Source organism: Choloepus didactylus, chromosome 14 (genome assembly GCF_015220235.1).
Source record: "Choloepus didactylus isolate mChoDid1 chromosome 14, mChoDid1.pri, whole genome shotgun sequence".
Taxonomy (NCBI): domain Eukaryota; kingdom Metazoa; phylum Chordata; class Mammalia; order Pilosa; family Megalonychidae; genus Choloepus; species Choloepus didactylus.
In genome coordinates this window covers 11624003-11637657 of record NC_051320.1, presented here as the reverse complement: position 1 = coordinate 11637657, position 13655 = coordinate 11624003, and the positions used below count along the sequence as shown (strand labels likewise).

At 35.8% G+C, this 13655-nt stretch overlaps 1 protein-coding gene across 1 annotated transcript in view; it reads right to left on the bottom strand.

Annotated features, from left to right (window-relative positions):
* The window catches only part of RP1 (RP1 axonemal microtubule associated), a 351706-nt gene that overhangs the window by 267274 nt on the left and 70777 nt on the right, over window positions 1–13655 (bottom strand). The window contains exon 5 of the mRNA XM_037803054.1: window positions 11336–11499. Within this exon, the coding sequence (XP_037658982.1) occupies window positions 11336–11499 (164 nt within the window). The remainder of the gene's footprint in view (window positions 1–11335; window positions 11500–13655) is intronic.

Genomic DNA, 13655 nt, shown 5'->3' with positions numbered 1-13655 from the left:
GTTAGTCAGACCCTTCCCCCAACTCAGCCCTGCACAGCTTAAGAGTCACACAGAGACAATGCAGCCAGGTACCTCCCACCATGGATGCAGACCACAGGACCACTCACATCAGTGAGCTGGACCCCCATGCTTACCCAGGCACAGGGTCCCAAGGCTGCATAGAGTCAGGGTGGAACACAACGGCTGGTGAGCACATGCATACAAAAGAGACTTGTGACAGGACTGTTGGCAATAGGTGCACACACCCAACCTGGGTCTCTAATTTCTGGAGCACCTACATGAATAAATGGGCATCAAATGTTGAACTCATGTAGCTCCCTGGGGCAGGACACCCTAACATGGAAATAAAAAAGACCCATGGCAGAACTATTCACAAGCAGTGCACACATCCAATGTGGTATCTAAATGCTGGAATGCCTAAATGAGGAAACAGGTGTTTTTGAATGCTGACCACATTGGAGGCAGAAAAGTCCCATGGAAAAAAGGGAAAACTGAACTGTGTAAGGCAGGATGGGTCCCAGGACTGAAAAATGTAATGAAAAGGGAGTACTGTGTGAGGGAGACCAGTTGAGCAAATAGGATCTGGGGAGAAAATTCTGCAAACAAACAAACAAACAAAAAAAAAACACGCAAAATAGATCAGGAACCCTGGAGAAGGCACGGAGGAAAAGAAGACTTCTTCTGGAGGTGAAACAATTGAACATAAAAAAGACAATCTTAAAAGCTGCACCACATGTTCAGGGTAAGAAACTGGTGCAGAAGACCTGAGAAAATCTGAACAGTTAAGCATGTGCTGCTCTAAAGGTTCAGTGTAAGCTGGACCAAGTATCAAAGAAGAACCTTAACACAGAGCAAGTCTACAATAAAACTCTGGGCAAGAAGGAGAAACTGACTTTCTGAGTTAGCATGTCAAAATAATCAGATGCCCAGTGTATTAGTCAGGGTTTTCTAGGGAAACAGAATCAACAGGAGATATCTGTAAGTAGCATGAGATTTTATAAGAGTGTCTCATGCAACAGTGGTGGTGCACAAGTCAAAATTCCATAGGGCAGGCTGCAAACTGGCACTCCAATGAAAGTTTTCAATGAATTCCCCAGGAGAGGCTGGCTGGCTGAATTAGAGATAAAGGCTCTCTCTTCTAACTGCTGAAGCTATCCCTTCCCCCTTAAAAGCCTCAAACTGTTTAGATTAAATGTCTCTCATTGCAGAAGACACTCCCCTTAGCTCTGTGGCAGATGTATTCAAGCATAGATGCAATCAATGTACTGATGATTTCAGCCTATGAAATGTCCTTGCAGTAGCAGTTAGGCCAGTGCTTGCTTGACCAGACAACCAAGCACCATCACCTGGCCTGGTTGACACATGAACCTAACCAATCATACCCAGACATTAGCAAAAACTTATGAGCCATACTAAGACATAGGATGATATGATTCAGTCAAGGGAATAAATTAAAACTTCAGAGGAGACACAGACGTTGGCACAACAAACCAAAGAAGTTCAAATAAATTTCCCAAAATAATTCAAGGAGATGAAGAAAAACAGATAAAAATACACTGACTATGCATAAAGAGCTAAATGCTAATAAGAAGATCATGTTTGGGCAAAAAGAAGAATTAAAAAGTTTAAAAAGAAACATAGCAGAAATTATGGAAATGAAAAGCAAAACAATGGAGATTATAAATACATAGAGGCATACAACAGTGGATTTGTAAAGGCAGAAGAAAGAATCAATGAACTAGAAGACAAGACAATTGAAATCATACAGTCAGAAGAAAAGATAGAGAAAATAAAAGAAAAAATTGAGCAGTATTTAAGGGATCTCCGTGGCAATCTGAAACATACCAACATATGCATCATGGGAAGAAAAGGGAAAGGCAGTAGAAAGAATATTTGAGGAAATAATGGCCAAAAATTTCCCAGCTCTCACAAAAGATATAAATATAAGTGTCCAAGAAACACAATATACTCCAAAAAGGATAAAACCTAATAGACCTACTCTGAGACAAATACTAATCAGAATATCAAAGGTCAAAGATAAAGAAAAAAATCTGAAAGCAGCAAGAGAGAGGTGATTCATCATGCACAAAGGATCTTCAGTAAGATCAAGTGCTGATTTTTCATCAATAACCACGGAAGTGAGAAAGCAGTGGTATGATATATTTAAGGTACTGAAAGAGAAAAAAAACTTCCAGGCAAATATACTTTATCTGGTGTAACTGTCTGTCAAAAAATGACGGAGAGTTTAAGACATTCACAGATAAACAAAAACTGAAAGTTTGTCACCAAAAAACCAAAGAATTTCTAAATAGAGAAGTTGTTTAGGTTAAAAGGAAAAGATAAAGAGTGAGTGGCTTGGAGCAGCATGAAGTGAAGATCTTCACTAAACCCAATTAAATAGGTAAATACAAATCACAATAGTACTATATTCTCAATATATAACCCTACTTTTTAGTTCCTATAAGAATTAGAATACAACTGAATAAGAAATAATCACCTAAAATATAAGAAGGTTAATCTGGAGTCAAAAAAAAAAAAAAAAAAAAAAGAAAACAGATGGATATGGGAGCCGATAACACATGGATGTTATGAAAGTTACGTTGGTATCTTTTCAAACTAGTAAGTTACAGATTTAGGTTGTGTATTACAAACCCTAGGGTAGTAACAAATCAAGTATTTTTAAAAATATACAGAAATAGAAATGAGAAAAGGATCAGATACATCACAAAAGATCAAAAATTCACAAAAGGAGCCTACAATAAAGGAAGAGAGGCAAAAAAGATATGACATATAAAAAAACAAAAGACAAAATGGCTGAATTAAGTCCTGCATTTACAGTAATAACACTGATTGTTCATCGCTTAAACTCCCCAACCAACAGATGCAGATTGGCAGAATGGATTTAAAAAAAGCAAAGTCCAACTATATGTTGTTTCCAAGAGACTCACCTTAGACCCAAAGACATAAATAGGCTGAAAGTGACAGGATGGAAAAAAGATAATCCATGCAAATAGCAACTAAAAAAGAGCTGGTATAACTATACCAATATCATAAAAATATCAGTCCCTTTTCTTTGTTACAAGAGACAAAGAAGGACACTATATATTAATAAAAGAGTCAATCAATGAAAAAGAAAATATAATCATAAATATTTATGCACCTGACCATGATGCCCCAAAATACAGGATGCAAACATTGGCAAAACTGAAGCGAGAAACAGACACATTTACAATAATAGTTGGAGACTTTAATACATGCTTTTCATCAATAGATGAAACATCTAGACAGAAGATCAACAAGGAAAGAGAGAACTTGAATAATATAAGTGAACTAAGACCTAACAGACATATACAGAACATTTAACCCCCAAACAGCAGGATATACATTCTTCTCAAGATCTCATGGATCATTGTCCAGATAGACCACATGTTGGTCACAAAACAAGTCTCAGTAAATATTAAAAGACTGAAATTATACAAAGAATCTTCTCTTACTACAATGGAATGAATCTGGAAATCAATAACAGGAGGAGAATTGGAAAATCCAAAATATAAGGAAGTTAAATAACACACCCTTAAGCAATGGGTCAAAGAAAAATCACAAAGGAAATCAGGAAATATCTTGAGATGATTGAAAACAAGAACGCAACATATCAAAACTTATGGGTAGCAATGAAGGCAGTGGTAGAGGAAAATTTGTAGCCCTAAATGCTTACATTAAAATAGATGAAAGAACTCAAAGCAAAGACATAGCCACATGCTTGAAGGAACTAGAAAAAGAATAGCAAACTAAACCCAAAGCAAGAGGAAGGAAAGCAATAACAAGGATAAGAAGAGAAATAAATGCAATAGACAGTAAAAAAAAAAAAAAAAAAGAGAGAGAGAGAGAGAATTAACAACACCAAAAGTTGGTTCTTTGAAAAGATCAGTAAAATAGTGAAACTTTAGCTAGACTGACAAAACAAAAGAGGGAGGATGCAAATACTTATAAATTGAAAAGGGGACATTACTACTGACCCAGCAGTAATAACAAGGATCATAAGACAATAAAATGAGCAACTGTATGCCAGAAAGTTGGACAACCTAGATGAACACAAAAATCCTACATTGACTCCTAACAGACCAATTACAAGTAAAAAGATTGAATCAGTAATCTAAAAGCCCCCAAAAATCATGGGAGGAAGAATTCATCCAATCCTGCTTAAACCCTTCCAAAAAACTGAAGAGAAGGCAACACTCCCTAACTCATTCTATGAAGCCAACATCACTCTGATACTAAAGCCAGTTAAAGATACCACAAGAAGCAGGGACTTGAACAGATATTTGCACACTGATATTCATAGTGGCATTATTCACAATTGCCAAAAGTAAGAAGTAACCTAAGTGTTCATCAGCTGATGAATGGATAAGCAAAATGTGGTATATTCAAACAATGGAATATTATTACCCTGTGAAAAGGAATGAGGTTTCAATGCATGTGATATGTATGAACTTTGAAGACCTCAGGTTGAGTGAAATAAGCCAGACACAAAAGGGCAAATATTGTATGATCTCACTGATATGAAATAATTAGAACAAGCAAATTCATTGGAAACTAGAATGCAGGTTACCAGGTGCTGGGGAGGGTTAGAGAAAGGAGAATTAAAGCTTAACTGGTACAGAATTTCCATTGGGGGTGAGGGAAAAATTGTGGTAATGAATAACGGTGATAGCTGCACAACACTGAGAATGTAATTAACACCACTGAATTATCTATTTGAATGTTGCTAAAGAGGGAAATTTTATATTGTATATATGTTACTGAATTAAAAATCAAAAGAAAACTCTAGACAACAATTTAAAAGAAAGAGACTAAAAAAGATGATGACAATCAAATGCAGTACAAGTCCTGGACTGGATTTAATAATGGAGGAGAAAATATCTAAAAGATTATTATTGGGCCATAGGAAAAACTGGAATGTGGATTGTAAGCTTTATATCAATGTTAAATTGCTTTAACTTGATAATTGTACTTAAGGTGGCTACAAAAGCAAATATCCTTGTACTTAGGAAACATACATGGAAGTATTAAGTGTTCAAAAAAGTGTAACATATACAACCTATTCTTAAAAGTTTAGAAAATAGAAAGACAACAAGCAGATGGGTGGATGGGTGGATGGGTGGATGGATAGACTGATAAGGCAAATGTGGCATGATGTTAAAAGTTGGTGGTCTGGATAGGGTATATTGGAGTTCTCTTTATGGATCTCATATTATGTTTGCAACTGTCCTGTAAGTTTGAAATTATTTCTAAATTAAAAGTTTAAAAAACAGTGGTATTTACATACATTAGCAATGAACAATCTGAAAAGGAAAATTGAATCATAATTTTATTCACAATAGCATAAAAAGAATAAAATCCAAGGAGGAACAAGACTTGTGCACTCAAAGCTACATACCATTGCTGAAAAAAATTAAAGACCTAAATAAATGGAAAAACGTCCTGTTTACTTGGATCAGGAATACTTAATATGGTTAAGATGACATTATTCCCCAAAGCAACATAAAGATTCAGTATAATTACTATCAAAATTCCAAAGGGGTTTTTTGGCAGAAATGGAAAAGCTGATCCTAAAATTCACATGAAATTTCAAGAGACCCCAAATAGCCAAAACAATCTTGAAAAAGAAGAACAAAGTTGAACTAATACTTCTCAAATTTAAAACTTACTACAAAGTTACAGTAATAAAAATAGTGTGTCAATGGCATAAGGATAAACATATGAACCAATGGAATGGAATACAGAGTCCAGAAATAAACCATATGCCTATGGTCAATCAGATTTTGACAAGGATGGCAAATACTTCAAGGAAAAAAAATACCCTCTTTGATAAATTGCATTAGGACATCTGAATACCCACAAGCAAAGAATGAAGTGGGACCTTTACCTCACACCATGTACAAAAATTAACTCAAAATATGTCCAAGACCTAAATATAAAACTATAAAATTCATAGAAGAAAACATAGGGGTAAATTTGGTAGTGGATTCTTAGATACAGCACCAAAGGCACAAGCAAAAAAAGAAAAAAGAAAAACATAGATAATCTGGACTTCATCAAAATTTAAAACTTTCTGCCTCAAAAGACACTATCAAGAAAGTGACAAGACAACCCACAAAACTGGAGAAAATACTTATGAATCAGACATGTGATAAGGGTCTAGCATCCAGAATGTATAAAGAATTCTTATAACTCAACACAAAAACCAACCCAATTTTTTAAATGGGCAAAGATCTGGAACACATTTCTCCAAAGAAGATATACAAATAGACTACAAGCACAAGAAAATACACTCATAATCATTAGTCATCAGGGAAATGCAAATCAAAACTACAATGAGATATCACCTCACACCCACTAGGATGACTACTATTTTTTAAAAAATGAAAAATTACAAGTGCTGGAGAATATGTGAAGAAATTGGAACCCTCACACTTTGTTGGTGTAAACATAAAATGATGCAGCCACTTTAGAAAACACAGAATTATCACATTACCCAGCAATTCTACTCCTAGGAATATAGACAAAAGAAGTGAAGATGGGTGTTCAGTCAAAAATTTGTACATGAAGGTTCACAGGAACATACTTCATAACAGTCCAAAAGTGGAAGAGACCCCACTGTCTATCAGCTGATAAGTGGATAAACAAATGTGGTGTATTCATACAATGAAATATTCTTGTAGAAAGAATATGAAAGAAGTACTGATACATGCTACAGCATGGATGAACCTTATAAACATTATGCTAAATAAAATAAGCCAGACACAAAAGGTCACATATTGTTTGGTTCCATTCATATGAAGCATCCAGCATAGGGAAATCATGGAAACCAAAAGCAGATAGCAGGTGGCAGGGGTCTGTGGTCAGGAGACTGAGGAGTGACTGCTCAATGGGTGCTGAGTTTCCTTTTAGGGTGGTGGGTATATCCTGGAACTAGATAATGGTAATGGTTTCACAATATTGTGAATGTACTAAATGCCACAGAATTATACACTTTAAAATGGCTAAAATGGTAAAATTTTTGTTATTTGTATTTTTCCACAATTTTTTTAAAAAGATCTATACAAAGAAATAAAGAAAAAGGAAAGGTGAAGGACACAACACCAAGAAAGCAATTCATCAGAACGAATAAGAACTATGATCAAAATCATCATGAAATTACTAAACTTAATGAAAGCCATCAACTGTACAAACAAGAGAAAAATATAGAGATCCCAGGGCTCAGGCAGGACAGTATAAGACAGCAGAAGGAGCTGAAGTGTAGGCAGCAGCAGTCAGAAAAAGGAAGCATTGAATTATGAAGGGAAAAAAAATGAGATGAGGGATATAATGGTGCTCCTTTCTTAATACAGAATTCAAGAACTTCTTAGCCCTATAAACCAGGTGAGTGTACAATTTGATATAAAAGTAAGCATTAAACAAAACAGGAAAAAGCAGTTCTTTTCTTGGTATAGACACTTCTAAAACTAATCTTACAGATGCAAAATAATGGCAAAGTCTTCTTCTCTAATTTTTATTTGCACTGACCATCAACCTAAGAAAGATTTCCTCTAAATATTGACTACAGCCAAAGTATGGAAAGGATAGCTCAAACAAAACTATTGGGAAAGATGGTTCTACATGGTTCTGCCTTGCCTGTGACGTGGATAGGGTGAGTGCACAGGCTGTAGTTGGCACTCCAGATCCCACAGAAGCCCGGCCCCAGTGAAGATAGTGGATGGAGAAGCTTCAGAGCTGCATCCTCCCACAGAAGCTTCGAACAAGTAGCAAGAACTGGCAGAAAAAACTTTCTCAATGTTCCAGGAAATAGTTAAAGGATTGCAGAAAATGGGCAAGCACCAGATCAAGAAAAAGGCAACTTAAAAGCAGTCAGATCTCATGGCACCATGACTGGCTTTTCTCCAATCCCCTCACCAGTTCAGCATGGAGCCAGCCTGTGCTCCCAGGGTGAGGTCCCTAGTCCTGGTTCCAGAGGGAGGAGAATGACACTCATGCACACACTAAGCACACTTATGTCTGACCCAGTCTCTCTGGTAGCAGTTTGAGGGACTGAACCAGGACACTCAAAGCTGGCTCACCATCCCAGAACTTGCCCTGCATGTAGAGAAGGATGCTGTGGGACAGCAGACAAGTCATGACTATTGCAGGCTGAAGTAGAGCATACTGTAGTATATACAGTGCAGTGCCTGGGACTGTGAGAAAGCTGGGTCCTAGGGAAGAGGGGATTCTCATATCTGTGGAAATGTGGGAATTCCTAGGGGCACATATGCATGCACAAGAAAAGAGGCAAGCACAGAAAGGTCCACAGAGGCCCCTACGCTTTGGCCTTGAGCTATTCTTTAAATTCATTGTATGGATAAGCTCTGAAGGAAAGCACTCTCACAGGTGGGTCAATCTGCAAAGACAGAAGAAGGTGTCTTCCTTTTTCCTCCTCTTTTTTTGTTATCTCCTGTCATTCAAAGAAAACTCAGTCATAACACTACACAAGTTAGAGACAAGCATAAAGAACAGACAACTCAGAATCTAAATTCTAATGACAGCACATCAAAATATCAAAATGTCTAGATTTCAACAAAAGATTATAAGATATACAAAAACAATGTTAGCGATGACCAGGCAAAGGAGAAGATTAAAGCCTTGGAAACCATCAATGAGGAGGATAAACCTGGGATATTGCAGACACAGGCTTTTAAAAAATAGTCCTAAATATACTTAAAGAGCTCAAGGAAAATGTGGACAAAGGGCTAAAAGAAATCAGGAAAACAACAGATGAATACCAAGAGGATATCAATATAGATATGGAAATTATGAAAACCAAACAGAGCTGAAGACCACAGTAACAGAAATTAAAAATTCCTTAGAGGGGTACAACAGCTGATTGGAGCTGGCAGAAGAAAGAATCAGTAAACTCAAAGATAAGACTGTTGCAATCATCCAATTTGATGAGCAGAAAGAAGAAGTGAAGTGAATAGAGCCTGAGAAACCTATGTGACACCATCAAGTATACCAATAAATGCATTTTAGGAGTCTCAGAAGGGGAAGAAAGAGAGAAAGGGAAAGAGAATATGCAAAGAAATAATGGCTTAAAACTTCCCAAATTTACTGAAAGACATGACTTCACACTTCCAGGATGCTCAAAGAACTCCAAATAGGATAAACACAAATTGACCCACCCTGTGACATATTATGATCAAACTGTCAAATGCCAAAAATAGAATTCTGAAAGCCACAAGAAAGAAACTACATGTCATGTACAAGGGAACTTCAGTAAGACTAAGTTCTGGTTTCTCACTGGAAACCATGGAGGCAAGAAGGCAGTGGAGGACATATTTAAAGTGCTGAAAGCAAAAAACTGCCAACCAAGAATTCTATATCCCTCAAAACCACCTTTCAAATATGCGGGAGACATTAAGATTCCCAGATAAGCAAAAGCTGAGGAAGTTTGTCAGCATTAGAGCAGTCCTACGAGAGATGCTAAAGAGAGTTCTGTAGGTTGAAAGGAAAGGACACTATACAGTAGATCAAAGCCACATGAAGAAATAAGGATCCCCAGTAAGGGTGATGAAATGGGTAAATATAAATGCTAGTACTATTGTAGTTTTGGTCTGTAACTCCACTGTTTATTTTTATTTTATTTTCTACAGATAAAAGGAAAATACAAAAAATGTCATGATAGATCAGTGGTTTGGGGCTCATAATGTATAAAGATATGTGACAACAACTACTTAAAAATACGGGGACAGAGGACATAGGAATATAGTTTGTGTACACTACTGAAGTTAAGTTGGTGTCAAAGCCAACAAGATTGTTATAGATTTAGGATGTTGAATTTAAGCCCCATGGCAAATACAAAGAAAATATCATAGAATGTGCAAACTCAAAAAGACAGACAGTGGAGTACAGGTTGCCAGGGGAAGGGTTAGGCGGGGAAAGAAAGTTAATACATAATGGGTGTAGGGTTTCTGTTTGGAGAGATTGGAAACTTTTAGTAATGGAAGGTGGTGATGGTACTGCAACATTGTGAATGTGATTAATTCCACTGAATGGTAGGTTTGGGAGGGGGTGGTTTGGGAAGATTTCTGTTGCACATCTGTTTCCATTAACAACAAAAATACCAACATAAAAGATACTGACAATGACATGCATTACATAATCCCAGATGGGATCTAGCAAGGGAGGAGAAAAAATTCAAAGGGACATGGAATATAGACTGTAACCTTCATATAAGTGCTAAATTTATTAAACTTGATAATTGCACTTCAGGTGGTTACATCAGTGAATATCCTTGTTCTAAGGAAATGTTCATGGAAGTATTAAGTTTTTAAGGAGCATGATGTATACAACCTACCTTTAGTGTTCCAAAAAAGGGTAGAAGATAGATAGATAGATAGATAGATAGATAGATAGATAGATAGACAGACAGACAGACATAGATCAATGGATAGAGATAGACAGATGGATGGATTGATGGATGGATGGACTGATAAATAGATGGATAGATAGAATGATATGGCAAATATGACAAAATGTTAATATTGGTAGATCTGGGTATCTGGGGTTTGGAGTATGTTGGAGTTCTCTGTTTGGGATTTGTATTACTTTTGTAACTGTCCTGTAAGTTTGAAAATTCTTCAAAACAAAAAGTTATAAAAAAACAGATCCCATATTGGTGAATGCCCCACAAAGATTCAAGATACCTAAGGATACCCTTTTACCCTGTACAAACCTATCCCTCTAGGCATCTGGCCATTCACTCAACAAACCTGTAGGTAAGTACCTATAAAATGCTAGGGTTCTGATGCATTTCAAGCCCTGCCTTTGACGGCCAATATTTCTGACTTTAGTTTCACAGCCTGATGCTGGTATTCCCTGCATCATCTTTGCCACCTCTGATTCTCCCTAGATTCTGATCTCAATGCATCTAGCCATGACCTGAAAACTTGAAGACAACTTCTTTGCATTCCTTATGTGGTGGTTTATTTTGCTTTTTTGACTGTGGCCATGAGTCTTACCAACAGCCACAGTCAAAATAGCATAAGCCCTTGTTCCTGACAGGCACCCACATAGAAACAATAAATGTCTACCATCTAGTATTTCTCATTAGCTGTGGTTTCTTATCATGTTGCAGTTTTACTTGGATTTAATCTGCTTGAGCAGATATTGCATGAATTCCATTTGACTGATCTTCTACAGGGCACATGTAGAAAGAGCCAAATGTGGTGGTTTGCATTCATTTCAAAATATCTACTAGCTGTATCACTTACATTAACAGATTTTACTCAGTTTTATTACTTACAGTGAAGATGTCTTCATGGCCGCTCTGAAATTGAATCCCCTCTGTTCCATAAAGATATATGGGGGCTGAACTTCTATGTTTTCCATATAGTACAATATAAATCTGTGAGCTGGTCCCTGCACTTGGCAAATCACTTGTGATTATGGCGACTTTCCAGTTACTACCTATAATAATAAAAATAAAAAAAAATTGTACTTTGAAAGTTATCACCTTTTGCATATATGTTCTATTTCACAATAAGGAAATAACTGAAACTGTGGAACTGTAATCCATAACATTCTTTGAAATTTGCTCTCTAACTACTTGCTAAATTGCACTTGGAAAGTCATCACTTCTAGTAAATCTGTTATATTCCACAATTTAAAAAAAGAAAAAATACAAATAACATGTAAGTGTCATTAGAGCAACTTGTAGAAATGGAAGGCTCAGTCTTTGAGCAGATCATCGTAAAGCTAGGAGAACTTAGGATAGGCATAATTTAATCTTCTCTGTCTCCTCTGGAAAGGTGCTATAGCAGAGGATTTAGATTTCGTTTTTAACATACTCCATAAAAATTACTATGCCCTACAAAATGACTATGAGAATATTTCCTGGGCGATCTTTAATAAAAAGGTTAGAGACATACCACTACCCTATTGCAGTTGGCAATGCATGGACTCAAAGGGAATAAGGACATAATTTCTCTGAAGTACCCAGCATTTTAATAAAGATCTCCAGTATTCTCAGCTCTAACATGCAATGTGTGCAGAGTTAGGTCTTTTAAGATCTTTTCAGCTTAGATATTTATTTCGCCAAAAATAAAAATCATGTAATAACATATAAATATAAATTGGAACTATATAAGTTGGAAGGAATATGAGAAGTCATTTGGCACAATTTTTTATTTTAAGTAACCTCAATTAATAGATGAAGAAACTGAATTTCAGGAAATTAAGTAAATTTTATATCACCTAGCAACAAATATAAAAAATTGCTAGACAATATATGCTTCTTGGTGAATATAGTTGGTATTAATTAAACATTATAGCATATTAATAATGGTATGATATTAATGTATATCAGTTATTGGATGGAATTTTTCCATGTTTCTTTAGATTAGACTTCATAGACTTGATCTCTAAGAAAATTGAAGTAATGAGCAATTAGAGAACACACTCAAGAGATATAAAAGAAGTAGAAATATGAGGCAATAAAATCCAGAGGTATGGATTAATTAATATTTTATGCATTTGATTATGATTTTCTCTCTCCAATATTTTAATTAAAGTGTATTTCTCATCTCAGTCATTCAAATAAGTAATCAAATTCTGGATTTAAATTTTAGTTTTAAGATATAATAAATATATTTTAAATTAATGGATGTTTTTAAGAATCTACTTTAAAAAAGGAAATTCCATTTTATTTGTCCATCAAATGGCAAAGAACCATGTTAGGCTACCAAAACATCTTAGTAGATGATCCCTTGGTAAATAAAAATATAATTTAAAAAAAATGATATAGAGGATATAGCCTATCTCTAACAATGGCAGAAGCAGTTAAATTGCAATTACAAACTATAGAGCTGGGAAAATTGTAGCTGTTTTGCTCAGAATCACTGGTGTATTAGTGCTTGTTTGAATAAAATGGAACAAAGCTCTTTAGATTCCACTGTCTTAGAAATGCAGCAAAAAAGTTCAGGGGAGAATCAATACTTGCTAAATTTGCAAGAACCAAATCAATAAGAAAGGAAATTGTATTTCCTTACAACTAAGATGGAAAAGGATGAAAAGAATAAGGGTAGAAAAAAAATGAAAATAATAAAATATAATGTCTTTTTACCATAGGGTTTTGCACTTCCTCAAATCCCTAAATTCATTAAAACCTTAGCCTTGGAAGGGAATGCTGTAGTAACTGGAATAGAATCTAAACATCGTGAACCAAGATTTATCTTTTAGTTCACAACTAACAGTTCAATCAATCGACAGCAAACAAGTTATCATTGAGTTATTACTAGATTTGCAGTGTCATGGTGGGGAACAGTGAAGCAAAAGATGATGTCTTTGCCCTCCATTAGCTTGTAATCTATATGAGGTAATAAGGCCCACCTATCATAAAAGAAAAACCCATAACATACTTAATGTAATATTTTGGTGAGGGGAAGAGAGGTCAGAGGTTCTGTCCTAGAAAAACTAACAAAATCAACAGCAACAAAAACAAACAAAAAACATCAGCATAAATTAAATAAAGAAGGTACACCACCTGATGCTATAAACTGTGTGTGGTAGGAGAAGTCCTAGAGCTGCCTGCTGCCTTTCCCTGGGCCCCATAAATACATGCTTGC